Source organism: Drosophila eugracilis, unplaced genomic scaffold (genome assembly GCF_018153835.1).
Source record: "Drosophila eugracilis isolate 14026-0451.02 unplaced genomic scaffold, ASM1815383v1 contig_2155, whole genome shotgun sequence".
In the NCBI taxonomy this organism is placed as follows: domain Eukaryota; kingdom Metazoa; phylum Arthropoda; class Insecta; order Diptera; family Drosophilidae; genus Drosophila; species Drosophila eugracilis.
The window spans coordinates 501012-528451 of record NW_024573039.1 but is presented as its reverse complement, the minus strand read 5'-3'; the positions used below and the strand labels follow the sequence as shown (position 1 = coordinate 528451).

Sequence of the window (27440 nt, the reverse complement as noted above, 5' to 3'; positions counted from 1 at the left end):
ATTATATTATAATCTTATTTTCTAATCTTGTTTACTGAATCATTTTCGTTCTAGTTCTGTTAAAATTTATCGGATTGAGTACCCGGTAAAGCTTATTAACCCAGATATTATCATATTATCGTGACAGAGTTCTGTTAACACGAAGAAATCGAGTCTATCTCACGGTGACACATTTAAGTGTGTTCATATCATTACCCCTGTCTAATCACTTTCATTACGATCACGATCATCTCAATCTCGGCTTCCGAAGTTTATGACATGAGCACGTCTGCTCACTTTGGATCCGAGCAATCGCAAATAGCCGTTGAAAAGTGTTGTCCGACTGATGGTCATAAAAAACGCGGTCCCAGTGCGTAATCCGTAATGGTCACCCCTTCTATTACCTTTTCTACTGCTGGGCCTGGCCAACAAACATGCGATCTGTCTCCGAACCGTCATTAAAAAGCTGAGTCTCCCCTTTGCCACTCGCACTATCACCCCCTGACCCAACAGTGCTGCCAACTAAAAAGAAAGCTAAATTTGCATAAAACATAGCTAAAAATTGAGTTGGATATCGAACTTCAATTTGAGTTTTCCTCTTTTACACTCTCTTTAAAAAAGATCTTAATATGTTAATTCCATCTATTTTTGGATATAATTTATATTAAAATATATATTTTCCACATGATCGAAGAAATAGCTAGACTGACATCGCCTGACCAATGATTGCGCCGCTCGTTTTACATGCACCAACCACCACCTTTGCTTCTGTTTCTGCCTCTTCCGTTACCTTTCTTCGTCGTTTTGCTCGGTTTTTTTTTGCGCTTGCGCCCCCGAGACACCGAAGTCGGAAGAGACAGTGGGATCAAATTTCAAAAAATGTGACTCATATCTGAAAAAATTATGATTTTAAAGTAAAGTAATATAGATGGAAAAAACCGACATACAAGTAAATATTCAAACAAATGAAAACATGAAACACGAGGAAGTTGCCTTTAAAAATCGTTTAGGAAATCAGTTTAGTGGGGCTTCACTGAAATCTCAGGTATTTAATGGCTCTTGTAAGAGAATCTAAAATTAAGCTACAAAGGTCTTATTGATAAATACTCAAGGTTAATGATTCTGATTTCGAAAGATTTTTATAGGTGAGTAGAAGTTTAAGGAAAAGTATTGTTATTACGCTCCCCACTTCCATCTAAAGTCCAGCAACTTTCAAATTTACCAATTGCTTTGAAGAATCAAACCACTGTGCGACGATGGCAGAGAAAAAGGCCGAGATCGCGACGAAGACAGGGCCTTCGAGGTTGCTTTTCCGTTGAGTCGGTCTGCGTTTGCTCAGTCGACTTCCGTCACGATTCGCGTTCGGACGTGCGCCGGTCGGTTAACAAGTAAACTACCCAAAATAACCGTAAAACCAACCCATTTTACCAAGAAGCCCAAAAACCGGGAAGAAAATTAAGTAAATAACTTGATCATTTTTTTTTTTTTTTATGTTCCGTGTTCCGTTTTTGTTGTTGTGCGCTGAAAGAGAGTGTTTTTGTTGTTGTTGTGGTGGACGGTGCTGTATTGTTGGGCCGTTTTGTTTGGCCGCAGTGGCGCGTAACCATCAACCCCCCAAAAAAAAAAGAAAACATAACGAGCCACTATCTGGTCCTGGGACACACACTCACACACAGGATGCGCTCGAGTGACCCTGCGCACCTGTTCGACATCGCCAACGACAAGTGCCAACGGACAATAATACAAATTTCCCGGGCTGTGTGAAATTTTCATGTAATTTATGCAAAGCGAACGCAATTCGAAGGCGGAAAACTCAACTGGTGTTAGTGTGGGGCTTTGGTGGGAACTGGCGATAGGAACGACTCCCAGCCACATAAACGGACATTAGCATTAGCATTAGCAGTGGCAGTAGCCTCCTTTCCGATCATGGCTCATTCCCTGCGATCATGCTGATTGTGGACATGTTGACGCTTGCATTGGCAAATGAGCCGATATGCGGCAGCAAAATGCGTTCGAGTGGGAAAAGCAATAGCAGCTACAATGAGGATAATCAGCCAGGAGCCGTGGCAGCGGCAGTGGCCAATACGACTGGTGGTGGTCTAGGCCAAAACTGTGGGCTTTCTGGCCACTTGGCATGCGAGGCACGCGACTCACGCGACAATGTTGCTGCCGTGCATTGCGAGGTGCGTCAGCAATGCCACTCAGCGATAGACGGAGTGGAGGCGCGTGCGCGTGCTGAATACACTGGCAACAACAAGGGCAGAACCAGCAATAACAGCACCAACAATAGGAGCAACATCGGGAACAATAGCAGCAGCAACAGCAACAGCAACAGCAACAACAGCAGTACTAGCAGCAACATTAGCAACTCTGGCGACAACACAGCAACGGAAGTGGCCACGAAATGTGAGTACGCGCAACTCGAGCGTGAGAGGCAGAGCGTGAGCGCAGGCGCATACCTGCAACCACCCAATGTGACAAGCAGCAGCAGCAGCAACAGCAACAACAACAATAACGGGAGCAACGCCAACAAGAACAACAACAATAACAGCAAGGGGAGCAGCGCCTGCTCAATACCTACAATTGGCAGTGAGCTTTTCAAAGCCAACCTTGTGGCAGCAGCAGCAGTCGTCGCAGCTGAGCAGCAGAGGCAGCAGCTACAACAGTCAACTAGCAGCAATCAGTCAACGGATTCTGGCCAAAAACTGTGCAAATTGATAGATTCCAGTGAAAATTCAGTGGAAATCAATTGCCAAAATTCTTGTAGAACAAGAAATCAGTTAGATAGCAGCGGGAAATCCACGGAAAACACACAAATCGAAGCCAAAGCTGGCAACGACACCAGCAACCACGACAACGACAACGACGACGCGCGACGTACAGAAAAATTTGTGCAAAAAGCCAGGCAAAGCGCGTTGTCTGCTCGCGGGCTAGATAATTTTTTTTACACCAGTGAAAATGTGCAAAGTGCTACGGCAATAGAAACAGCAGTAACAACATTAGAAACATCAGCAACAGCAACAACCTTAAGCTCGAAAAAGGAGCAGCAGCAGCAGCAGCAGGAGCAGCAAGCGGAGGAGGAGGAGGCGGGGCAGGCGCCATTGTCATTGCCATATTCTCAATACCCATACCCATACCCATACCCGTACCTCAACTCATCCTTGACTGGATGTGGTGTTGATAATGTCGCTGGCATTGCTGCTGTCCGCCCACCACAAAGTTGGCCTGTTGTTGTTGCTGGCGGTTACGTGGATTACGTGAAAAGCATCGCAGATACATCAGCAACATGCAATGACAACGGCAACCAGTCAAAGCCCAAAGATTTAAATGCAACATCCGTGGAGAAGCTCATCGATTGCGAATCCTTGGTGGGCAATACAGCACCAGTACCAGCAGCAGCCGTACCAGAAGTAGCAACTGCAGTAGCAACAAGCTGCATCGAACAGGATCTCATCGATTTTGAGCAAGATTTGGGCGAGGATTTTGTGGCCAGCCAACGCTTGAAGCGCCTGCAATACAATTTTCAGGGACGGGTGGCCAGTAGTTGTAACATTGATTGTGTAAAGGCATCCTTGAGACCACAACAACACCAGCAGGAGCAAGAGAAGGAGCACAAGCAGGCGGAGCAGGAGGTACAGGGCCAGCAACAAACAATAAGCATAACAAAGAAACTACCCCCAGAAGGCTGGCCAAACCAACCCCAAACTCAACCCCAAACTGAACTCCAAACCCCCAGCCCAACCCAGTCCGACCAAGGCAAAGACAATAAGGCGATTGCAGCAGTTACAGCGGACTCAATTGCAATTCAATTAAATGTGGATGGCATTCGAGTCGAGCAATTGCCAAATGAAAGCGAAACAACTGCCCCAGCGACCAGACAAACAGCTGAAAATTGCCAGGAGCAACATTTGCTGAATACGCGTCGCGAGTTGCCAGTGCGCAGGATCGGGCCTTTAGAGAGCGACGGCGGCGGCCAAGTGGTGATTGAAATCGAAACGGATTGTGACTACAACGAGGATTTCAAAGACTTGACAAGGCGCTCTGCCTTTGTGCCAACACAGCCCAGTTGTAAGGCGGCGGTGGCCGGCGATTTTGGGCCATCGCTCAGTGAGTTTGATGTCCAGCGTTTCAGTGAATATCTGAAGGTCGCCCGCCAATTGCAGTGGCGCCACAGCCACCCAGATAGCCAGTCGAAGCCAAATCTAAATCTTCAACAGGACAGATTTAGTACTTTCCAGTGCTACGACGAGCTCTTGGCCGAGTTTGTCAGCGAGCAACAGGAGTACGGCCAATTCATAATCGAAGACGACGACGACGACGAAGAGGAGGAGGACGAGGTCGAGGACGAGGACGTCGACATCGAAAACGATAACGATACTGATAGAGCCTGCCAGTGCCATGAGTGCCTAGCTAGCCAGGAGGAGATCACATCCACATCAGCCAGCGTCATCAATTCTGCAGTTAGAGCAGATACAGCAACAGCAGCACCGAATCCCCAAGGCCAGCCAACTCATCCAACCCACCTGATCAACGGCCACAAGATGCGCGAGGTCAATGGTCAGTTACGCGGCCTGCTCAAAAAGCCAAATAGACCGCCACCGGCCCGCAAGAATCGCGTTGTCTTTGACGAGACACGTAACGAGTTCTTCGAGGCTGACTATATTATCCTGATTCGAGAGGATTGCGCCTACGACGAGGAGGACGAAGAGCCCTGCACCTGCGGCGAGCATGAACTGGTACGTCTTTGCTGCGAGGAGGGATGCCAGTGCAATTATGCCGTTAATCCCGCCGAGGCGGGCGAGGGCAGGACGCCACAGGTGAGTGATTTAGATAGGTTTGGGTGGTTAGAGATGGTTCTTGTCTTCAAGAATCTCTGCAGGATTGGTCGAAAAGTTCCCATCAGAAAGAAACAAAACTAAAAGAGTTTTAGGGCTTAAATTTTGTACTTTTAAAAGCTCTGCAAACTCAAGTAGCTCATTAATGATACAGACAGACTTCTTGTTATTGTTAACTACGAAATTAGTTAGCTTACTTTGACTTTTAAGGAGAAGAAGAAGCCGATTGCATTTCCTTTCCGGCCAACCCAGTAAGTAGTAAAGTCCAATTCCGATTCCGATTCCTAGTATAAGCTGATTAGCTGTCTCCGTCTACGTTTCTGCCGAGTTCGAGTTGCTTAGCCCGCCCTGGTCTGGGCCCAACGTTTTGCCTTTGGCTAATGAGGGCAACCTGAAACGCACCTCGGTCTTTTAACTATCCCATTTCACAGGGGTCGCAACTTAAATTGGTTTATTACTGACTTCGCTTGGCGGGGCTTTTCCCTCCTCCTCACCATCGACGACATGCCTTTGTCAATTTGAACTTCGAAACCTGGCTGATTTTTTATATTTACTTAGTATTTCCCTTGCAACACAGCTCGTTAGAGGTGCAGTCTTATTAAATTGAAAGCTACTTGCAACATATTCATAATAGCTTTTCATACTGTAAGTACCGAGAGTCTGTCTTTCAGTTTTCATTGGGAAATATCAAATTTTAATTAGGAAAATTCAGGGTGCAGCATGAAAAGAAAGGTTGCCTTATGAGAAATATTTGCCTTTTTAGAACAATTCAGCTTCTGAGACTTTCAATTTTCCACTGTTTTCTTTTAGTTTCAAGACTAATCTAGTCAGAACTTAAACTGGTTTATCTTTTGCCCTCACACTTGGCCAAACTTGACTTGGACTTGCCAAGCTCTAAGTCTAAGGACGATGCCTTGTCGGACAATATTCACAATTAGGAGTACGAAGTTTATTTTCCTTTTCAATTTGGCGATTTGTTCGTTATCTCCCTTTTGCCGACAGTGTGACATGGTGAAAATGGGCCGCTTTTCATGTTAATTACGGCAAACGCTGTCCAACTTTTGTTATCAATGTGCGTGTGTCTGTGTGTGTGTGTGTGTGTAAGAGTGTGTACAATTGAAGAAACAAAAGCACAGCAGCCACAGTGTCCTCGTTTCGCCCGCCCAAGTGGCAGTCAAGTAGGAGTCAAGCCGCAGGACACCCATCCACACCCCACATCGACACCCACTCGAGCTGAGATACACATAGATATATATATAAAGATATATATATATATATATATGTATGTATATGCCCCATTGTATGGTTATACGTAACACATAATAGCTGCGAGTTTGTCCTCGCATTCTCTATTGGCAAGTGTGTATAAATCACTTAAGAACTTTTATACAAAATGCTTTTCTTGTGCCAGTAACTCGAAACTGCAGCAGCATCAGTAGTAGTAGTAGTAACAACCAGCGACATTGTTGTCGATCGCGCCCCCCATCTACCACCCCCCTCACCAGCAAGTCTGTGATAGATTGTTTTATGAATTGCTCGTTGGTTGTGTGTCTGTGTGCGCCTGATGATATCGTGATGAACGAACGCGTTATATGTGTTAAGGACATTCTGGAAAGTTGCCGCCAGTATTCGGACATTCCTTTCTTACTTCCTTCCTTCCTTCGTTGATTCCATCCTGACGCCGCCGCCGCCGCCGTCCCCCCCTTAGCTTCATAATCATTGTCATAATCATCGTGGCAAAGCAGCCATCATGCCACATACCACATACCATAACACACATCCGCTCTCACCTCGACACTCGTATCGATCCTGAGCGGCCCTCGAGTTGCGTTTAAATTTCAATTTGCTGCCACATAAGCGACACTTGAGTGCGCCGCTTTTTTGCTTATCTGCTCTGCCCTCCTCTGATGTCCTGGCAGGGTCCTGTCTGAGTGCCCAGTCGAGAGTGCATCGTGAAAAAAAAATCATTTTTGAGAGTTCTTTTTGGTATTCTATATGGGTTTACCACATTCGTTTTAAGTTTTGGATTTGATAAGAGGAAAAGGATATATTTTTTGATGCCCAAAAGTAGGCAATAAATGGAAAGTTAATGTAAAAGCTTAACTGACTGGAAAAATCAACGTTTAACTGATGATCAGATTTTCGTGATCTTACTCAAAGCTGAAGTTTCCGCTGTTCATTTTCTTGCAGTGTAAGCGCCCAATGTACTTGACTTGGCGCTTCTTAAGCATGTCCCTGCCCCCTCTATGTCTGTGCCTGTGTGTGTGTGTGTGTGTGGGTCCTCTGAAGAGTTTAATATGCATTTAGTGTGTGTAACAAGTTTACCAAGCACGTTGCATAACACACACACACACACAAACACACATACACAGACAGACAGCTAGCCACATCCACATCTTCAGCCGTAGAAAGAATACGCATTTTTATGCAAAAGTTTTCGCATCTCAGGGCAGAGTTATGACAGGACTAAAGGGGCCAGGTTTGCCCAAAATGCTATGGAAAATTGGGTAGGGGTTAAGGAAAAGCTAGGAGAGAAGGCTCAGATCCTTGTCTAGACATTGCAGCCTGCGCTGCAGTTGCAAATAAACAGGATTTTGGCAGTTCTCAGAGGAATTCCGGCAGAATGGAGTTCGAACCCGTGCTTTTTCGGTTGCAACTTTTATGTTGCATACACATGTCCAACATAACTCTTATGCACTTCTTTATGTTCTTCTTCCCTATGTACTTGGCTGAATTAAGTTTTTCGGTCTTTTGTTACATTTCCTGCGCCCTTCGTCGTACGGAAAAGTGTACAGCTTACCGGGAAGTATCTGCATTTTGTTATAGAGTCATCAAAGATGAAATATGATGACAGTTGTGGTTACTTTGTTAGTCTTCGAGTTTTATGAATCTTTCTAACTTCTTAATGATAGTGTCTAAAAGAGACTTCATCTAGGACAAGAATATCTTGTTATTTCTGTGCCCCTGCAATTCCCGAAACAGTCTACATTCCACTTGCCATTCTAGGCCTTCTCATATCACCAGCTGAAATGTATCCATCAGATAGCCAAACAGTGCCATTAAGGCCAGCAGATATTTCACAGTGGCTGGGCCAGAAAGGACGGGGCTTAACGCTGATTTATGGCGCCCAGTTCGTCATCCCTGGCCCTAGATCCTCACTATGCATAAGCACTTGCATACACACACACACACATACATATGTATCTGCAAGGACATGGATGTGTTGGTGGTCCATGTCCATGCAACTCAATTAGCTTAATTTGCGGTAGATGCCACGGCTTACGAGCATTATTCACTTAGCCTACTTAACTTTACCAAAATTTGTGTTTTCTCTCCCGTTTTTAGAGTCCCAAATACCAGCCGCCAATTGAGTTCGTGGACGATGCGGCTCTCAGTCCGCCCGATGGCTACAAGGACAGCAGTCTGAAGAACACGCTCGGCGGCGCCTTGAGCGGTCACATCTTCGGGGCACAGCACCTGCAGCAGCTGCAGGTCATTCAGCGTTTGCAACAACAGCGTGCCGCAATGTTGGCTGCCCGCAATACCACAGGCGGTCAGATACCGCCTCCGCCTCCACCCGTCGGCAGTGCCCAGCAGCAGCAGCAACAACAACAACAGCAACAGCAGCAACAACAACAACAGCAGCAACAGCAACAACAGCAGCAGCAGCAGCAACAGCAACAACAGCCACATCAGCAACCTCATCATGGAGCTATGCAGCAGCAGCAGTCGGAGGAGGACCTCCAGGGCGTTTGCACTGAGTGTGCCGAGTGCGCCGAATGTGCGGCCAAGCAGCTCCAGGAAGCAGGTGAGTGGCTGCACAGGGAGAAAAGTTGATATCCTTAATGGGGCAAGAAGATTTCTTAGGGTTTTAGGAAGAAAGTGGGAGGCTTTCTTTAGATTTTTCTCTATTTAGTCACAAAAACTGTAGGAAAAGGCAAAGATCAGATCTTAAATATTAAATTTTCCATAATTTTCAACCCAACTCGAATACATATGTAAAAAAAACAAGGCAGATGCGGAAATCATAGCCCTTTTGGCCATATTTAACCCACAAATTCTGAAACTTGAACTCATTATGTGGCAGCTGTTGGTGAAAGATGTACAAATGTGGAAGGGGGCGGGAACGAGGCAAGGGGGTTGACAATATGTTTGATCTGATGTACATGTAGTTATGTACTGTGCATGGATTCGGCGGAAAGGGGGGAGGAGGAGAAAGGCTGCCTATAACCCTGTCTCCATCCATCTTCATGCCGCAATGCAATTAGTGGGAATCCCGCGGGGGGGCTAGCGGGCCAGTTCTTTTCATTCACAAACGCTTTCGTTTGCCTTTGTGTAATCTAATTATGAATTATTTATGCAAACATTCACTCGCCCGTTGACATCCCTGGTCGTCCTAGTCGTCCTAGTCGTCCTGCTTGTCCTGGAGCATCGGCCTCGGTATCCCCTTTTTAAATTGGACGCCATTTTTAATGCTTCCTGTTTGGCCGCTAGTTCGCTGCACTTGCTCTTGTAATTTTCTAGTTAATTTAATTCGGAAAATTTGTGCTGTGGGTGTGGTGGTGGGGGTGGGTGGCAGTCAGGGTTCACAGACGTTCAGACGGCTGGCCAGTGTCAATAAAAAAAAAAAAACAAGCGAGTACCCAACAGATACACATTCTGACAAGGCCTTTGGATATATCTTTTAAGCTTGATAAGGAGGGTATCCCTATGGCTGCTTATTCCTGACATTTCTATACTCTTTCTGTAATAGTAAGACAAGACGCTGCTTGTTAGTTTTTTGCTTTTATGTCTCTCTTCTCTTCTTCATATCCCTCTGCTCGCTTCTCCGAGAGCGTGACGAATGTACATACAAAACGATCTCTTAAAGCTTACTTACATGATAGAAAGAGATAACAGTATGCCAGGATAATATTTACAGTTAAGTTGTTTCTTATTTAAGCTTACAGTGGGTCTTTTACATAAAAGTTATGATAAAAGTTGTACAGTGGGCCTTAATATAACAATTAATCTACTTAAATAAAAAGGCCAAAAACTATAACTAGCAGTTATTACACCTTCGGCCATAACCTTTCTGGCCAATCAATCAATAGCTAACGACTGCCATTTTGCGATGAAACTCCACTCAGCGAGCGAGCGGCTATAACCATTTAGTATAATTCCATGGTGACGGACGTATCAAAGGCATTTAGGCAATCAAAAGAAATCGCTAAAATTTCAGCTATCTGCCAGGTTTGTGCCATAAATAATTCGATGGCATTTTCGGGGTTTGTTTTGGGGTTGCCGCCCTCCCTCCGGCCAACTTGCCCGCATTTCCACAGAAAGTTCTATTGATTGATTTACGGCAACTTGACTTTGTTTCAAATCGAATTCCTCCTACAACACCCTTAAAAGGATGTTTGAATTGCTGAGAAAGGGCCTGGCATTTGCATTAATGTCGGTGGTCACGCTTTATTGGCTGCCAAATCGGAGGGTGGGAGATAGGGGTGAGAGAGTATGAGTTTGGGTTATAGGGAATTTTCCGGCGTTTCCCGTTCCTCATTAATTGTTGCGCCTAACGAACCGCGAATGCGACAAGCCCCTCAGCGACAAGCCCAGAGATATGCCTATGACCCAAACTATGTATGCCCATCGAAGTCGGAAAACTGAAAACTGAAAACTGAAAACTAAAAACTAAAAACCGAAAAGCTGAAAAAAAAAACGCTTCACCCCCTACCGATCCTTCAAGCGCGCTTCCGCTTTGGCAACAGCAACAGGCGGAAATGCCCCTAACTTGGCCACCGATTCGTCATCGACTTTTGATATTTAAGGTTCCATCAAAGGTAGCCAAGCATGGTCTGTGCCACGGCTGACTGTAACCCTTTCCGTTTGTATATCAATAATTTAAGGGGTCAGTCAACAGTTTCAGTTTTAGTTTCACTTTTAAAATATAGCTGACAAGGTGTGCCTTTTCCAACTCTTTTCTAATATATACTTAAAACAAAACTCTTAACTAATAGGATAATCAAATTAGAACACAAACCATAAACCATGAACCATGAACCATCACCATAAACTTGAATGTTTTAATTATACATTTTACCCTTTACCAACCTTAACCCCTTCTTTACCTTTCGCTTACTTACAGAATGCAGCTCCCCGCAGTGTCCAGAGGAGATGACTCCGCTTGGTGTACCTGCTGTGGCAATTCTGCCACTGCACACCAGTTCCCCGGAGCGTCGCATCACCCAGAAAGAGATCATTGCTGGCGAGGAGCGGCCCAAATATGTTCTGCAGTCGCAGTACAAGCCATCACCCACAGCAGGTATGCCCCCCTCTCTATTAACTTATATCTAAATCTAAGTCCAAATCCAAGTCCATGTCCATGTCCCACCTTTGTCATTAGCTTTATCATGCATTTATGCACAGCAAGCAAGCGCCACCATTCGCCACATGGCCATATTGCACATTTCATGTTCGTCCTTCAAGGATTCGATTTGATTCGATCAAGGTTGATGACTCTATCAATCCTATTTTAAATTCCCATCTAGGCATGAAGAGAAAACCAATCTATTTTTTTTACATATTTCAACCAAAATTAGCTTAGAACTATTTCAGTTTTAAGATACAAGATACATTTTGTATCTAACAGCCTTTGCTGTTTCATAATTAGGTTATTAACTAACATTTATAAGGCAATAGAACTTCTTTAACAAAATGTAATAATCAAAATTGATAAATTTTTAAGGTAAATCTTTAAAGAAAGCAATTGCTTATCCCAAAATCCAAGCTAACATCTTTAAGATACATTCATTTCAAAAGTATCAACCAAACGTCCCCATTAATCGCTTGTCCAACTCTTGGCTTATCGTGTACATCCGCATGGGCACTGTACATAGCATGGATCATGGTAACCATCGTGGTGGCCGCCATCGCTAATCATGATCTCCACATCGACATCGATCGATCTCAAAACCCAAAAATCTTTTCAATGCCAATAAATGCTCTCTTTTAAAAACCAAATCCAATGCCTTCCTTGGATGGTTTTGCGTTTGAACGTGCAGTGGTGAAGGCTAGAAAGGAGTCGGCCAGTGGCAAGGCCAGTTCCGGATCCGTCTCGAGCTCCGGCTCTAGTTCCGCCTACGGGTTAACAACAACCCAAACCCCAATACCGGTACCAGTAGCGGTGCCAATGCCGGTCCAAATGGCGGTACCCGTTCCGGTTCCGGCCATCAGTAGCTCCTCAAAAAATAAACGATTTGTTGTTGAAACCATTACCACTATGACCACAGTGACCGAGCGCCGCATCATCCGGGAGGCGCATGAGGATGTGGCTACGGTTGGTTCTACACCCGCACCTGGTACCGCCACGCCTTCAGTTGGCGCAGCTGCAAGCGGAGCGGCAGATATGCTACCGCCTGCCCTGCCGGCTAAGGCAAGTGCCACAGCGGCAGCCGCCGCAGCAGCAGCCGCAGCAGCAGCGGCATCAGCATCAGAGCAGCAGCAGCAGCAGCAACAGTTCGAGGCCCAGAAACCGCCACCAATACCGCCAAAGGAGACTTCGCCCACGCAGATCAGCGGAATCCTTAAGGGCGGCAAACTATGGAAGCAGGATTCCATCTCTCAGGTGAGATGTCCCATCAAAATCTTTGTTTCATCCTCCTCTAATCCTTTCTTGTTTTCATTTGAGCAGCAGTCGGATGACCAGAATAACACCACTTCGGAGGATGAGAGCGGAGCCACAAAGCGATCGGTGAGGTTCGTGACCGAAGATCAGGCCAATGCCGGCACCGACAGCGATGCCCAGTCTTTGGCCGGAGATTTGGATGACAGCGAGAACCAGATCAACGAACTGATCCCCATTAAGAAGCACTCGACGCTCTTTAACAACGCGCTGCGACCCAATTCGGCGGTGCGCCAGCTCTTCCCAAGCGTCTCGGCCCATCAGGCGCCAGTGCTCACCTCGGAGGCACTCAGGGCCTTCGATGAGTCGAAGCGGGCTGGCTGCCTGGTCACCCACCTGCCAGGAAGCTGCGGCGACTCCGACACCCTGCGCCGCAGCATGGAAAGGAATATCTTGCGAAGATCTTTGATCAAGTAAATAACTTAGTAGTCTCAGTTTATGATCGTATCATCTAATGTCCCAACTTCCTTCCTTAGGAAAAAGGCTGTTAAGTCGGACATTTCGCTGGAGGAGCGCATTAAGCAGCTGACCTGCGACATCGACGAGGATCTAGCCGAGGAACTGCAAAGAGCTGTGGATGAGGACGCCGAAGCTGCCGCCGAACGTGCCGATGAGCTGGCTCAGCGGAACAGTCCAGCTGGCGAGGAGAATCCCAATCCGGTGCCTGGTTCTGGTTCAGCTCATAAGTTTGTCAACGGCGAGAAGAGCTTCTCACCGAGCAGCTCGGTATCGAGCTCCTCGAGTGGATCGTCGGCCTACAAGAAGATCGCCGACATCTTTAACCGCGACAAAAAGCAAGAGAAGATCATGGAGATGGAGGAGAACCCCATAGTCATAATACCCCAGGTGAGTTTTTCATCCAACTTCCATTTTCGGCAACCTTCTAAGATGACTTTCCTTTCTTTACAGGAATGCCGTTGTCCGGCAGCTCCTGACTTGGGAATGGGCATCCAGGTGCCGGTGGTCCATACGCAGATCCATCGCACTCCACCCCGCCAAACGGAGCCGAAGCGTCAGTTCCTCTCCTCCACTTTGGCCCCCCTGACCGCCTGTGTGGCTGGGAACAAGGACGACCTCTCCTCCTATTACACATTGGCCGCTGCAGCTGCCGCTCATCCGCATGCCCATGGCCACGCCCACACGCATGCGCATGCCGCCCACTATGCCGCCGCCGCTGCGGCCGCTGACTTCAATATGGGACAGCTACTGGGAGCTGCTGCAGCAGCAGCCGCCTCAGGAGATCCGGCTGCTCAGCATGCGGCTGCGATGGCAGCCCAGGGATTGGCTCAAGGATTGGCTGCTGCTGGAGGACCAGGAGGAGTCGGTGTTGGGGAAGAAGCACGCAAGGTGGCACCGGATGTGATTGCCGGAACTCCGGGGCAGGAGGCCGCCGGCCGACAAGAGCAGGACGAACTGGCCGCCTTTGCCCAGGCAGATGCCAAGCGGACCGAGCAGCTCAAGAAGCGGTACACGGGAGCGGGCTCAGAGCCCAGCCAATCGCAGGCCAGCAGCGATGATGACGAACAGAATGACTATGGATTTAACAAGCGGCCTTCGGTGCGCGGCATCAAGCCCAAGTTCAGTTCGACCAACGAGATCCTGGCCCAGATGCAGGAGCAGCTGAGTGCGGCCATACCCACGGTGGTCAATAGCCAGCCGGTACAGCATGCGGTCAAGGGCTATGCCATGCCCAATACGGTTAAGCAGAATCCCTCGCCGCAGAATGTGCCACAGAGTGTGCAGCAACAGCAACAACAACAACAACAACAGCAGCAGCAACAGCAACAGCAACAGCAGCAAGCTCACCAGCAACATCAGCAGCAGTTGCAGCAACAAATGGCCGCCGCCTTGCAGAAAACAGAGCAGCGGACATGGAGTTTCTACAGCGAGACTGGGGAGCAACAGCGCTTCCCCATGGATGCGGCTGCCATCCAACAGACTTACTACCAGACCCTGCCCGCCGGCACCATGTTCCGTCAGACGATGATCCAGCAGGGCGCCACGGCGGCCGGCGGTGCTGATGATGCATCACTCCTCTATGCAGCCGCTGCTGCGGCACAAAACTGTCAGAGCGTTACGGCCACGGCAACGGCCACCGCCACTGCCACGGCCATCGAGCAGAGCAAGCACAGCAGCTACAGCAGTCACTTTGCCCGCAGCCCGACAAGGCGGCCGGAGTCGCCGCCGCCGTTGCGTAACTACCACCAGACCATGGTCCTCATCCCGTACAATGCGGAAACCTACTCCCAGTTCGCCACTAGCAGCAGCGGAGATCCCAAGCTGGCCCACATCCAGCGCCAGAACATCCTCGAGTACCAGCAGGTAAGACTGAGAGGGTGTTCTCATCCCATGGCTATTTCAAACTAACAATCTTCTCTTACCAAAATCGCTGAAGAATTAGTCTTATGAGTTCCTTTTATCTTTATCTTTCTTTGTTCTTTAATCTTTTTTTTTTTGAATTTTTTATTAATTTTATTAATTATTCTTTAGGAACTTAAAGTTAAAAGCAATGCCATGCCTCTTATAAATCCATTGCCTTTCTCGCCGGATCAGGTCACTCAGCAGACGATTCGAGTGCCCATTGGCTATGCCCTGCCTGGCATGCAGTTGCATGTGGTCAGTGGGCGTGGCCATGCCGCTCACTATGCCCAGCATCAGCAGCAACACCAACAACAGCAGCAGCAACAACAGCAGCAGCAGCAGCAACAACAGCAGCGCCTGATGCAAGGACACTATCAATTTGGACCAGACGGTGGAATGCCCGGATTTAGTGAGCGCGGAGTGCCCGAAGGAGCAGCTGCCGTATCGCATAGTGACTGCAATGCCATGGTATCGCCAACGTCGGCAGCTGCACAAGCTGCTGCACAAGCAGCAGCGGTACAGCAGCAACAGCAGCAGCAACAGGCCGCCGGGGGAGTGGGTGTCGGTGTAGGCGCCCAGGCTCAGGGATCTGTATACTATGCGATGAACGTATGACCCGCGCTCGAATAGTCGCTGCCAGCGGCGGTCATTGTTGAGCGCCGCCAGTGTCAACTTGTCGAAATGTCAGCGACTTCAGTGCATTTGGGTAGCGGCGGCATGGGCGGCAGATGAGCGCCCGCCCCGCGAGATTCTGAATCCTCGAGTTCCCATGTCTCCCATCCGCTGATTTGAGTTGCCCCTCAGTTGACCCTAGCGAGCGTTTGTTTTCTTTAGAAACATTTTGATCTTCCGTTCTAGCAAGTGTATTGGTAACCTAAGCCTCAGTATGATTATCACTTAGCCGTATCCGTGTTGTCTGTATCCTTGTATTTGTGTATCTGTCACAAGAACCTGTGAAGGTTTAAAATCAGTTAAGATTATAATACAATATGTATTACAAGAATGCTTTTTAAGTTGTTTGAAGTCTTAAAAATAATAGAAACCTTTAGTTTCTAAAAGTGAAGGGGTATCTGTCGCTGCCTCGTTTTCAAATAGCTATTCTAATGACGATCCAAAGTTCTTGCAATACCCCAAAAAAGTACAGCCTAAGTTTAGCCTAGACGTCGAGGATTTTATTTGATAGTTAATACTACTTAGTCGAGTGTAGTTAAGCAGAGCGATGATGATGTAAGCGAATGTAAACCAAAATACAACCAAATCACATGAATTTATTTCGAAGCATATACATGCTGGGTGCTAGTAATGCAACAACAACAACAAACAACAAACAACAACAAACAACAACAACAAACAAACAAACAAACAAACAGAACAACAAGAAAAACCAAGAAAGAGTTAATTAAGCTATGAAAATTATATTTAACAAAGTTAAAACTAAAAACAAAGAGAAATGTAAAACAAGAATAATTTTTTTTTTTTGAATTCCCTTTTTTTTTTCTATTGCTGTTAGCCAAGAAAGAAAGAAAGAGTTTTGCTCAATGGAAAGAAAGTGCATTTTTTGAATTTGAAAAGGCATCTCTATATAGACACACATACATACACATAATTATATATTATATATATATATATACATATGCGAATGCTAAACTAAATTAAACATAATTAAATTATATTGAATTGAATTGATATTATAAATGGTATTTCCAATGTAGTGCAATTTGTTGCTAACTCCAAAAGCTCTCTTATCAAAGAGTCTTAAACTTAAACCAGATATATGATATATTTTATGAGTATCAAAATTATAGAAATATTTTTAGGCTTAGGCTTTATTTATATATTATATACAAGTATATATATATATATATGAGATTTTAGTTTTAAATTATTTTTTTTTTTTTTTTGATATGTATAATAAATTTCAAATTCTAAACAATCATTTGTTTTCTACGTGCTTAAGTCAGGATGTATCGCATAATGTACAATGTATACACACACAGACACATCTATGTATATGTATGTATGTTTTGTATGCTACAGTTTGTTTGGGTTTCATTTGTAGTTCGATCAGCCAGCATTGCATGCCACAACATCTTCCACATTCCAAACCTAACGAGATGTTCCTGATGAAAGGAGCTGTGAGATTTCCAAGGCAGTCCTGCTTAAACGTATGCACTATGTCATTGCATACTCTTAGGCTGATTGCTTTTAAATCAGCAGAAATTTCAAAAAAAAACACCTCAGGATCGCCTTTCTACCGAAGTGAGAGCATCACAGTGCCAAAAGCTTGCATCCCAGACCTCCTCTCTCAATCATCCCATACCTCCCAGATCACATCATCTAGTTAATAATGATATCATATAGAGATCGAGCAATCATAAGCAACAATGTTAGAATATACACACGAAAAAGTCATGTTGATCTGGAGGATAATAACTTCAGTCTCTTCAAAATATAAATTTACACACACACACCCACACATTCGCATAGATATAAGTGCATTTATGCACACATACATCCAGCATATGAAACATTAAGCTGATATACAGACATACATATATATATGACAAAATATGAATATTGTATTTCGATTCAGATATTGTGTTAATGTCTATAACGAACGTATTGAAACTATTGAATGCAAGAAAAAAAGAAAAAGAAAACAAAACAAAACCAAAAACAAAGAACACGAATTAAGAGTGCAATAATGTTAAAGAGAGCGATTTACCGTTAATTGCAAAAGGCAAAAGGCAAATGAAAATGACAACGCAAATCAATGAGAGAGCGCAAGCGAGATAGTTAGTTTGTCGGCCAGTTAGAGAGAGAGAGAGAGATGGTTAGCAAGTGTGTGACAGAGATAGAGAGCGCATAACGAAAAAAATTTAGTCATAGATTTAAATACAAAAAACCACAGACATTTACAGAGCGATTAACGATTAACTATAAACGATAAACGATAACTAAAGCGTGGTCTTAGGTGTTCGATATTCAATATATATTTAAATATTTTCTTTTGTTTATTTTTGATTTTTTTTTTTTGGTTTAACTTACGCGGTTCCACTGAGAGATTCCGACACTAGAATTGACTAGAAAACGCAGCGCGATTTGCATATTATATAAATACATTTAGAGCCAGATAGCGAGCGAGAGTAAAGCGATAAATTATAAATAAATATATATGTATATATATACATACAGGCATACATATATATGGATATATAATAGATGTTTATGTAATACATAAATGGCATTGAACGAACTCCAAGCACATTGCAAAAAAAATCCCCCTCCCCTAAGAAAAAATATTCAAAATCGCATGAAAATTCCCTATTTTTTTTGACTTCTCCTTTGAGTTAACAAACTCGATTTTTTTCTATGCAAAAGTAGTTGAAAATTATATAACGATAAACCGATATATTTAGACACACATCGACAGTATCCTCTTTGATAATTTGAGTTGCGATTTTGGATATGCAGACAGAAAGTAAAGTAAAGATTGACAGAAACCAACAGAAAATGTGTATGAAATAGTATAAATAAGATCGAATATATTAATGCCTCCCCCCTCCCCGACATATACATAGGCTATATGTATGTGGGGGGCTAAGGGAAAATGAAAACATAAATCCAAAAAAAAAAACCAAAAAACCCCAAAAAACAAGAACAACCAAGCGAAGGATCGAAGTGAACGACGGCACAAGTATATAACAGATTTCAACAAGTATATGACTGAGCCAATGACTCAAAATACATTTTAAACAAAAAGGAAAACCAGAAATATATGAGAAATATATAAAAATGATAAGCAAGTGAATGATATGTATCTTTTTTAGTGGGTTTGGGGTGGCTAAAATGGAAATTATTGGATATTTTTTCAAGTTTTCCAATTTGAAGGTAAAAAGCTTTCAAAATATTTTGTTTACCAATTTTCGAGCTTAAAAATAACAAGTTGAATGTTATCAAATTTAGTTCCAATTATAAATCATTATTTTTAAACAACCTTGACCTATTTTCAAAAAGCCAACAATTTGCCAGATTAACTTTTTGTTTATTTAAAAAAAAAACACTTAAAAAAGTTCTCAGCTTTCTTATGATTTACAACTTCAAAGTAAGGTTAATGTTAATATTATTTAGTATTGAATTTTAGTTTTTAAGCCAAGATTTTCTTGTTTTATATCTTAGAATTGTTCCTATATAGCTTATATCATCCAATTTAATCCATATTTGAAAAGATTACCCTTAAATAGATGTCAAAAAGTTGATCTTTGTGGTCTTATATTTGTCTTAAGGCAGTGAATCTCCCTTTAAGCTTACTCCCATGCGTCGCACTTTCACCTCCGGCACTTGATAATTCCCAGCCTATCTGCTAATGCCCATCGCCCAGATCAGCGACTGTGCAATCAGTCGGAACTGGAGCTCTCTCCCTCTCTCTCTGTCATGGTCGTTATCGGTTCGCTGGGGTCTCATCTCCGATCCGCGACCGCTTCAGTTTGCCAGCGTCTGCCGCTCAACGAGCCACGATCTGAGGCAACATGAGCTGTCCCTATGCAGGAAATGGGTGAGCACCATCACGTGTGGTCCACAAAACCAATTCGAATTCTAAGCTGGACTCACCCACTCTAGAAACGACCATGATGATTCGGCAGTGCCCTTGACCACAGAGGTAGGCAAAATCTATGGGGAGTATCTGATGCTGGACAAGCTGTTGGATGCTCAGTGTATGCTCTCAGAGGAGGACAAGCGACCTGTTCACGATGAGCACCTGTTCATCATCACGCATCAGGGTGAGTAAACTTGGCATTGGACCTTCCCATCACCGATCCCTCAATGGATTCTCTCCCATCCAAAGCCTATGAGCTTTGGTTCAAGCAGATCATCTTTGAATTCGACTCTATAAGGGACATGCTGGATGCTGAGGTCATCGATGAGACCAAGACCCTGGAGATTGTCAAGCGACTGAACCGAGTAGTTCTCATCCTGAAGGTGAACTATATGAAGGAACAAACTAGTTTAGATCACCTTATAAAGTTGTGTTTATATAGCTACTGGTGGACCAGGTACCCATCTTAGAGACTATGACACCGCTGGACTTTATGGACTTCCGCAAGTACTTAGCCCCAGCATCGGGATTCCAGTCCCTGCAGTTCCGACTAATCGAGAACAAGCTGGGTGTGCTGACCGAGCAGCGGGTGAGGTACAACCAGAAGTACTCGGATGTCTTCAGCGACGAGGAGTCTCGCAATGCAGTTCGGAGCTCGGAGAAGGATCCCTCGTTACTAGAGCTGGTGCAGCGTTGGCTGGAGAGAACGCCTGGCCTTGAGGAGAGTGGCTTCAACTTCTGGGCCAAGTTCCAGGAGAGTGTGGATCGATTCCTGGAGGCCCAAGTCCAGAGTGCCATGCAGGAACCGGTGGAGAAGGCCAAAAACTATCGTCTGATGGACATTGAGAAACGGCGTGAGGTTTACCGCTCCATCTTCGATCCGGCGGTTCACGATGCCCTGGTGCGACGTGGTGATCGCCGGTTTAGCCATCGAGCCCTCCAAGGGGCCATCATGATCACCTTCTATCGAGATGAGCCAAGGTTCAGTCAGCCCCATCAGCTGCTCACCCTGCTGATGGACATCGATTCGCTGATCACCAAGTGGCGATGTGAGTGGCCTTTCATAGGGTCTTGTTTATGTTTTTTGATTGTTATATTAACTATTTATCATTATCTTTCTTTAACTAATGTATATTTAAATCTTATCTTGGATTCTACTGAACCAACAACTTTCTACTCCCGTCACAGATAATCACGTGATCATGGTGCAACGCATGATTGGATCCCAGCAGCTTGGCACTGGTGGCTCGTCCGGATATCAATATCTGCGCTCTACTCTCAGGTGATCATTGCATAGCTATCTCAGAGATTATTGATCTTTTAACTCTTCTCTGCTATGCATTTCAGTGATCGGTATAAGGTGTTCTTGGATCTGTTTAACCTGTCCACTTTCCTGATTCCCAGGGAGGCGATTCCACCGCTGGATGAGACCATTCGCAAGAAGCTGATTAATAAAAGTGTCTAAGCTTCGGCAAGGGTTCGACACAAACTGTCTTTGGCTATGACTTACTTTTCTTTTAAACGGCAATTGCTTTTTTTTGTAATAAACTTTTAGTCTTTGTTAATATTTGTGATTTTGTTCTTAAGAGGCTTGGAAGAAGTTAAAGGTTTAAGGTTTAAGAAGTTAAGGTTTAAAGGTTAAGATTATAAATTAAAAAGAAAATGGTTAGTTTGTTTATTATTCCTATTTAATTCGAAATGATTTGTGTAGTAGGGAGAAAATATCTTTTCTTATGTAAACAATTTATTTTTATTGTTTTATTTTTATTTGTTATGATTGGCAGCTTAATCTAATCAGTTTCTATAAAGTTAAGTACTTAGTCTAAGGGTTACTTAGGGTTAGATATTTTTGTTTTTTTTTATATATTAATGTGTGAAATAATATTTTTATGTCAAAATCCTGTCGAATTTCCTTAATTTGTTCTAAAGTACATTCGGCCTAAAAGTAGGCAACATATATTGTATTTAGCTTTTAATTTTCTTTCTCCCTCTTTTTTGACTTGATCGATAATAAATATAAATTTATTAGTTTAAATTGAAAATAATAATTAATTTAAATATTAGAGTAAATTATAATCAAAATATTAAATTTTATAATATTTTAGAAGCAAAAATTGAAGTTTAAAAACATAAAAAATGAAAGTTAAAGCCACCTAAGCATCAGAAATCTCTTAAAATTATATAGAATTATAAAGAAAACCCTTTTATAGGCTATATAAAAGTACACAAAGCGTAATTAAAGTTCAGGCTATATGGCTAGTTTACTTAGTTGCTAAATTTAGAATGACAAAGCTGCAGAAAAATTAATTAAGAGAAGGCAGAGTCTTCTCCTCTTTAGAATCCATAAAAGCAAAGAATCCATCCAAAGCAATATTGAATCTTAGACTATATATTATAGCTTAAATGAGATTTAAATAGTTGATATGGTAATAAGGTATTTCCAATATTCATTGATCTATAATCAGATACAGATATATAACAACTTTCCTGAAGATACTAAAAAGTATCTCAATCATTTTTAAGTTTAAATCAAGTAGATTTTCCATATGTCATATATAGCTTGACTATCTACTCAGCATTTGAGTTTTGCAATTGTGTTTTTAGGAGAGCTTTCAGAACCGACAATCGCTGTTTGCTCAAAAATAGAGCACACACGAAAACATAACCTTTGCCGGTGGCCTTTTCCTCGGTGCGAGATAAGCCACAGATTTAAGTACCGAGTTTTCAGTTTCATTATTATTTATTAGAATGGGATGCCGCTACCCTCACTCACTCACTAACTCGTAAGTGCAATTAATTAGTGCTGCGGTGGGGAAGGGGAAATGGAATTGGGATCGAGTCGTTGTCTTGTGAAGGGTAGGGGGGAAAACATTAGAACAGATCAGAACAATACTAACCAACAGAGAGCTAAGTTCCAAGGCATTATGTAAGCTTAATTCGCTTGAAACGCTTACGTGAGCCACTTCCGAAGGCAAATACAATTTCGGATTACCCCTCATTGGCTTGGCTTGGATTTGGTTTGGTTTTGCGTTTTGCAGCCGGTCAGGTCGGCGGTTTTTGTTTGGCAATTAGAGAGCACCGCTCAGGTAATTATGAACCCTCATAAACCTCGACCGACCCTTGAAGCAGGTCCCTCCAGAATCCAGTGGCAAGTTCAGTGGTGGTTTTAGGTAGTCCAGCTATAGCGACTGGTGGTGTAAGTGGTGGCTTAAATGGGTTATTTTACTGTAGTTGCAAGTAAGAAGTAATAATTTATGTTATATTTTGTATCATAATTATATATTCTTAGTTTAAGTTTTAAAGGTTTTTAAAGGATTTTGAGGTAGTTAAAAAGTTGATCATTTCCATGGAAATCAATGTTTTTCTTTCTCATCGCTTTTGATAATGAATATTATATAATTTAAATACATTTTTAATAATATATAAATATATATTTTAATAAAAACTTTACCAAAAATGTTCATAGAAAATATTTGACTCCAAAGGGAAACTGGAAAAAACAACCTTAGAAGATTTCTTTGGCATCCAAAACTGCAAATTTTCCACAGATTTTCATCTTTCCACAAAAATATTTCCCTTCAACTTTAAGAACCTTTTTTTGTGGGAATTTTTAACACATATTTAAGGCCTCTTTCAAGCCTTCTTTTACTTTCCATTACCCTTAACTATTTTTATTCAACAAATTAAAATATTTTTAAAAACTTAAATACCCCAACCCAATAGCCGTAGCGTATAGGCAAAACCCACGCCGCCGACGACGCAAGCGGCATAAGCTCATTAATAAAACCAACAACAATCACTGCTACGACGACAGCAACAGCAACAGCAACAGCAACAGCAGCAGCTACAACAGCAACACCGGCGACGGCAGCAACATCAGCTGCGATTGCCAAGATCAGGCGGATGCCAAGCTGGAGTCTCTCATCAGTCGCTGGCCGAGTCTCCGTTCAGTTGGTCGAGTTGTCTCCGAAATATTCAAAAACTCTCCAAAGCAGTCGAAAAAAACGCAAAGAAAATCGTAACAAGCCAAGGCAAAGTGCTAATAAATCGAGCAAAATGCGCTGCCTGGCATTGAGCGCACTCTTTTTGTGCCTGGCTCTGGCCGGACACTTTCACATGTCAGGTAGGCGTCATGGCAAAGACCATTCAGAGCACAGGTAGTCATAATCAACCCTCTTTAGATGCCTACAAGAGCGAAGTACAAATCACCCCGGATCCCTTGGACTCTGTGGAGACGACGACCAAGAAGTCCAGTTGGTTTGGCGGCTTCAAGAAGTTCTTTGGCAGTGATGCCACCACCACAACGACAACGATTGCTCCCCCAGCTGTGACCACTCCAAAATCGGTGGTAGTTACCCCAACGGCAGCCCAGAAACCTCCCCCACTGGTCATCTCACATGCTCCATTGATGCCATTGGGTCCACGACCGGATACACCGGGATCCTCACCATTTGGCGCCTCCCCACCACCGGCCAGCGGTCCTCAATGGCCAACGACCAGTACAAGATCGCCTCAGCCATCTCAGCAGCCGAATCAGCAGACGATTCAGGGTCGTCCGCAGCAGGGAGGCACTGCAGCACCCAGTCTGCCGCCTGGTTTTGCCCCTTACCGCCCACAGAAGCCGCAGCCGAATAGCTACGATCTAAGCTACGGCGGTGGTCCAGCACCAGCAGCAGGAACAGGACGACCTGGTTTTGGTCTCGGCATCAGCACCACCTCAACCACCACCACCCAGAAGCCCGCCACCACGACCACAGGTAAGGCACCGCAGCAGAAGGATGACTTCCCATCCTTGCCAGGACCTAGAAGGCCATCGCAAAAAGAGGATTTCCCAGCTTTGCCCACGGCCAAAACACCACCCGGCTCGCCCACACCCACACCGGGTTCTCCTTCGGCCTGGCATTCGCCGCTGCCAACGCCTCAGCATCCAGTTCATCCGCCCACCAAGGCAACAGCAGCACCAACGCCATCAACGCCCTCATCGCCGTCGACGTCTTCGAATATCCCCTCCGTCACGCCCACACCACACGCCCATGGAACGTCCTTTGGACCAAATAAGGTGGTGGCTGGAGGTGCTGCCACTACTACCACTGTGCGTCCTGGCTTCCAGTCATCGGGCAACTCGGTGGCCACCGACGACGAGATCCGCCAGCTGACAGAGCAGCTGTACACCAAAGAGACAAACAACCAGCTGGCCAACATCCAGGTGAACCTGCAGGGACGCACCCGATCCATCGACAGCGCCGATGAGGCACCCAACCCGTGAGTAATCGGTTTTAAACTCTATTGCTTTTTATTAAATCGTTTCATTCCTTCATTAATTACCTTGTTCTGAAAATAACTCTTCCCTCCAAAAAAGACTCCTAAATGTGGATTCGAAGGCCCTGGAATCCCCGACGATCGCCAAGATGCGCCTGCTCTTTAATAACTACGAACACGACACCCAAGTCAACGAGCATGTGACGCCCAACGAGCGCAAGGAGGAGAATGAATTCCTCGATGCAGTGATGGCCACGCCAGTGATGCGTCAGGCTATGCTGTTTCTGCAGCAGAAGGGAGTGGTTGGCCCAGATCCAAAGACCCACCGCGATCTGGTCAAGGAGCTTTGGTTTACGCAGTACTCCCGCGGCAAGGGCAAGATCGGTAGCTCTGGCTTTGAGCATGTTTTCGTCTACGAGGTGAAGGAGGGCACCATCATTGGTTTCCACAACTGGGTATACATTGGCGAAGAGGAGAAGGATGGTCGTTTTGACTATAAGGGATACATTAAGGAGCAGGATATTGGCACGGTGAGTGGTCCTTCAAGCGGATTGGATAAGCTAGGGTGGCATTTGAAGAGATTTTATCTTTCTTAATTTTCTACTTAAAAAAAAACTTAAGAGCTGAATTGGTATTATATCCCCTTGCAGAAGGCCAAGGTCCTGAAGATCAGGTTCTCTCACCAGGGACTCAACAAGCCTGTGAACACCGTGTTTGTGGGCACCTCTCCGGAACTGGAGTTGGCCCTTTATACGGTCTGCTTCCAGCTGCGGCCGGATCGCACTTGTCCGGTGTCCTTGGGCAATAGCAAGTTTGGCATTGTCACCTACTCTTGGCGCTACCGGGGAAAGAACCTTATTGGCAGCGCCTATCCGGAGATCTGAGATTTGAGATTTGAGGCATCGATCAGCGATCGCTCCTCCCGTAGTCATGGTAGAGTTTTTTTTTCTGTCACTTTAATAAATAAAGTAAATAAATGTGTGAAAATTAAAATGTGTCAATTGAATAAATCACTTCAATTGTAAATACTTAAAAAATAATTAAGATTAACATAAAGAAGTTTATTTTAAAACGTATTTAAAAAGTTAGCCGATTTGAACTACGCGGGCTTTATCAAGCAGTTCATTGCTTTGTAAGTATTATCGATATCGATATCTGTTGTAAAAGAGAGTTTTAGAGAATTCAGCTTGTCGTTTACCGTTTCATTGACAAAACCTAAAGCTCACACTGAGCTATCAGTCCTTTGGACTGGTTAGCCCTTGGAGACTGTAAATTTTAAATATATTTTCATAAATCATGGAAGCCAAGCAGTTTAGTGTTTTGTATACAAACAAAAAAAATCGTGAAAACGACTACGTAAAAGACAAGCTAATAATAAAACATTTCTATTTGGTTCCTTGAAAATTTCTTTATAAATTTGTTTTAAATTCTTTAGTATTTTTAGTAAAGCTTTCAAATTGGTCACACTGCCGGTAATTACAAAATGAACACGCGTGAGATGGTAAACCTGTTTTCAGCCCCAAAGCGCGGCTCTTGGCCAGGTTTTGAGCTCTCTCTTGGCTAGAGTTGTCAAATGTGTTCAAAACATCGCAACCACAAGTAAGTTTTTGTTCTAAAAAGTATTAATGCCTTTTAATTTGTTATTTAATATACAGATCATATTTCTACCATAAATAAAAATTATATTAAAGCCCTTAACTTAAGTTGCTTAAGTTTTACATTATTTGCAAGTAAAATACCTTGAAAACATTTTAAATAATACATAAACTTAACTTATTGCGTTTCAATAAGCTGTCTCTCTATAAATGTTACCTTTATGTATTTGGCAGCCCTGTCATCGCGCTCTCTTGTTCTTTCCCCAACTCTCTCTTTCTCTCTCTCTCTCTATCGCTCTGCATCTGCAACAAGTGATCTGCGTTGACCGCTGCTCCATTGGATTCCCAGTGGCTTCGGCCATTTCAGTTGCTGTTTGACTGCCGGAGGAGTTTGTTGTGCATTTTTTTTTGGTGCGCGGCGTGCCACGGATTACAACCACAACTACAGCTACATACACACACTAAGCGGTCAAATTAAGTATTGTTTTTTTTTGTTTTCGTTAACCGAACTCGCAAGTGCCGTGCAATTATTTTGTTCTAATTTTGTTAACCGAAATTAAAAAACCGTCGACACTTTTTGACAAAAAACAACGCAACAACCGAATCAGCGTACGAAAAGAAAAATCAAAAGAAATAGAATCACAAACAACGAAGCAGCTAAGTAAGAGGCGAGTAAAGAAGAGAGTGGCAGAAGAAGACACTGCGGATGAAATGTAGCAGAATTCTTCTTCTTCTTCTTCTTCTAATGTTCTGTGTGCGGTGACGAAGTGACGCCAAAAGCAACCGAGAGAAGAAAATAAGGAGAACGTAAGGAGAAAGACGGCAGAAGAAAGAGCTCAAAAAACATAAAACACAAACTCACACGCTGGCAGAACGGTTAACTGAAACGCAAGGCAATAACAAAGCAAGTAAGTAACGCTTACACGAAGCGAGAGAGAAATACACAGAGAGAAATACACAGAGAGACAACCAGAGCGAGAGAGAGAGAGAGAGCCAGTAAGCAGAGGGAATGCATAGATATAGCAGTAACCTTTTGCTTGCTCTCTTGGAATTCAAATCAGAATTTGAATCTTGGTCGAGCAACGACAACAACAACAACAACAACTACGACGGTAACAAGAATGTCAATAGAACCAGGATTGCCAGGCGCC

At 44.0% G+C, this 27440-nt stretch overlaps 4 protein-coding genes across 7 annotated transcripts in view; all 4 read left to right on the top strand.

Annotated features, from left to right (window-relative positions):
* The first annotated feature begins 1495 nt into the window (after positions 1–1495).
* Positions 1496–18640, top strand: LOC108117604. Of its 3 annotated transcripts, none has more exons than XM_017230127.2 (8): positions 1496–4796; positions 8160–8622; positions 10942–11118; positions 12086–12420; positions 12487–12890; positions 12954–13323; positions 13387–14799; positions 14968–18640. In XM_017230127.2, the coding sequence occupies exons 1-8, from the start codon at positions 1926–1928 to the stop codon at positions 15451–15453; spliced, it is 6519 nt and encodes a 2172-aa protein (XP_017085616.2). In that variant the 5' UTR covers positions 1496–1925; the 3' UTR covers positions 15454–18640. The 3 variants fall into 3 exon arrangements, with proteins under 3 accessions (XP_017085616.2, XP_017085615.2, XP_017085617.2); XM_017230126.2 differs by having other exon boundaries at positions 11858–12420; positions 15031–18640; XM_017230128.2 differs by having other exon boundaries at positions 1497–4796; positions 15031–18640.
* Positions 18641–19313: 673 nt separating this feature from the next.
* Positions 19314–21000, top strand: LOC108117586 (tryptophan 2,3-dioxygenase). Its single transcript, XM_017230090.2, has 6 exons — positions 19314–19393; positions 19459–19619; positions 19685–19818; positions 19878–20484; positions 20624–20717; positions 20783–21000. The coding sequence occupies exons 1-6, from the start codon at positions 19368–19370 to the stop codon at positions 20898–20900; spliced, it is 1140 nt and encodes a 379-aa protein (XP_017085579.1). The 5' UTR covers positions 19314–19367; the 3' UTR covers positions 20901–21000.
* A 2305-nt stretch (positions 21001–23305) lies between these two features.
* Positions 23306–25687, top strand: LOC108117611 (poly(U)-specific endoribonuclease homolog). The gene is made up of 4 exons (XM_017230137.1): positions 23306–23558; positions 23617–24697; positions 24795–25224; positions 25345–25687. The coding sequence occupies exons 1-4, from the start codon at positions 23339–23341 to the stop codon at positions 25576–25578; spliced, it is 1965 nt and encodes a 654-aa protein (XP_017085626.1). The 5' UTR covers positions 23306–23338; the 3' UTR covers positions 25579–25687.
* Positions 25688–26644: 957 nt separating this feature from the next.
* The window catches only part of LOC108117595 (unconventional myosin-XV), a 31989-nt gene continuing 31193 nt past the window's right edge, over positions 26645–27440 (top strand). For both annotated transcript variants that reach the window (XM_017230106.2, XM_017230108.2), the window contains exon 1: positions 26645–27197. The gene's annotated coding sequence lies outside the window, so the exon portion shown is untranslated. The remainder of the gene's footprint in view (positions 27198–27440) is intronic.

Bases quoted from the DNA above. Each gene is read 5' to 3' on its own strand.
- LOC108117586 (XM_017230090.2), top strand. From the start codon at position 19,368: ATGAGCTGTCCCTATGCAGGAAATGG. The intron at 19,620-19,684 runs GTGAGTAAACTT...TCCCATCCAAAG, and splicing joins GTTCATCATCACGCATCAGG to CCTATGAGCTTTGGTTCAAG. The intron at 20,718-20,782 runs GTGATCATTGCA...TATGCATTTCAG, and splicing joins TATCTGCGCTCTACTCTCAG to TGATCGGTATAAGGTGTTCT.
- LOC108117611 (XM_017230137.1), top strand. From the start codon at position 23,339: ATGCCAAGCTGGAGTCTCTCATCAGTCGCTGGCCGAGTCTCCGTTCAG. The intron at 24,698-24,794 runs GTGAGTAATCGG...CCTCCAAAAAAG, and splicing joins GCCGATGAGGCACCCAACCC to ACTCCTAAATGTGGATTCGA. The intron at 25,225-25,344 runs GTGAGTGGTCCT...ATCCCCTTGCAG, and splicing joins AGGAGCAGGATATTGGCACG to AAGGCCAAGGTCCTGAAGAT.
- LOC108117604 (XM_017230126.2), top strand. From the start codon at position 1,926: ATGCTGATTGTGGACATGTTGACGCTTGCATTGGCAAATGAGCCGATA. The intron at 11,119-11,857 runs GTATGCCCCCCT...TTGAACGTGCAG, and splicing joins CAAGCCATCACCCACAGCAG to TGGTGAAGGCTAGAAAGGAG. The intron at 12,421-12,486 runs GTGAGATGTCCC...TCATTTGAGCAG, and splicing joins AGCAGGATTCCATCTCTCAG to CAGTCGGATGACCAGAATAA.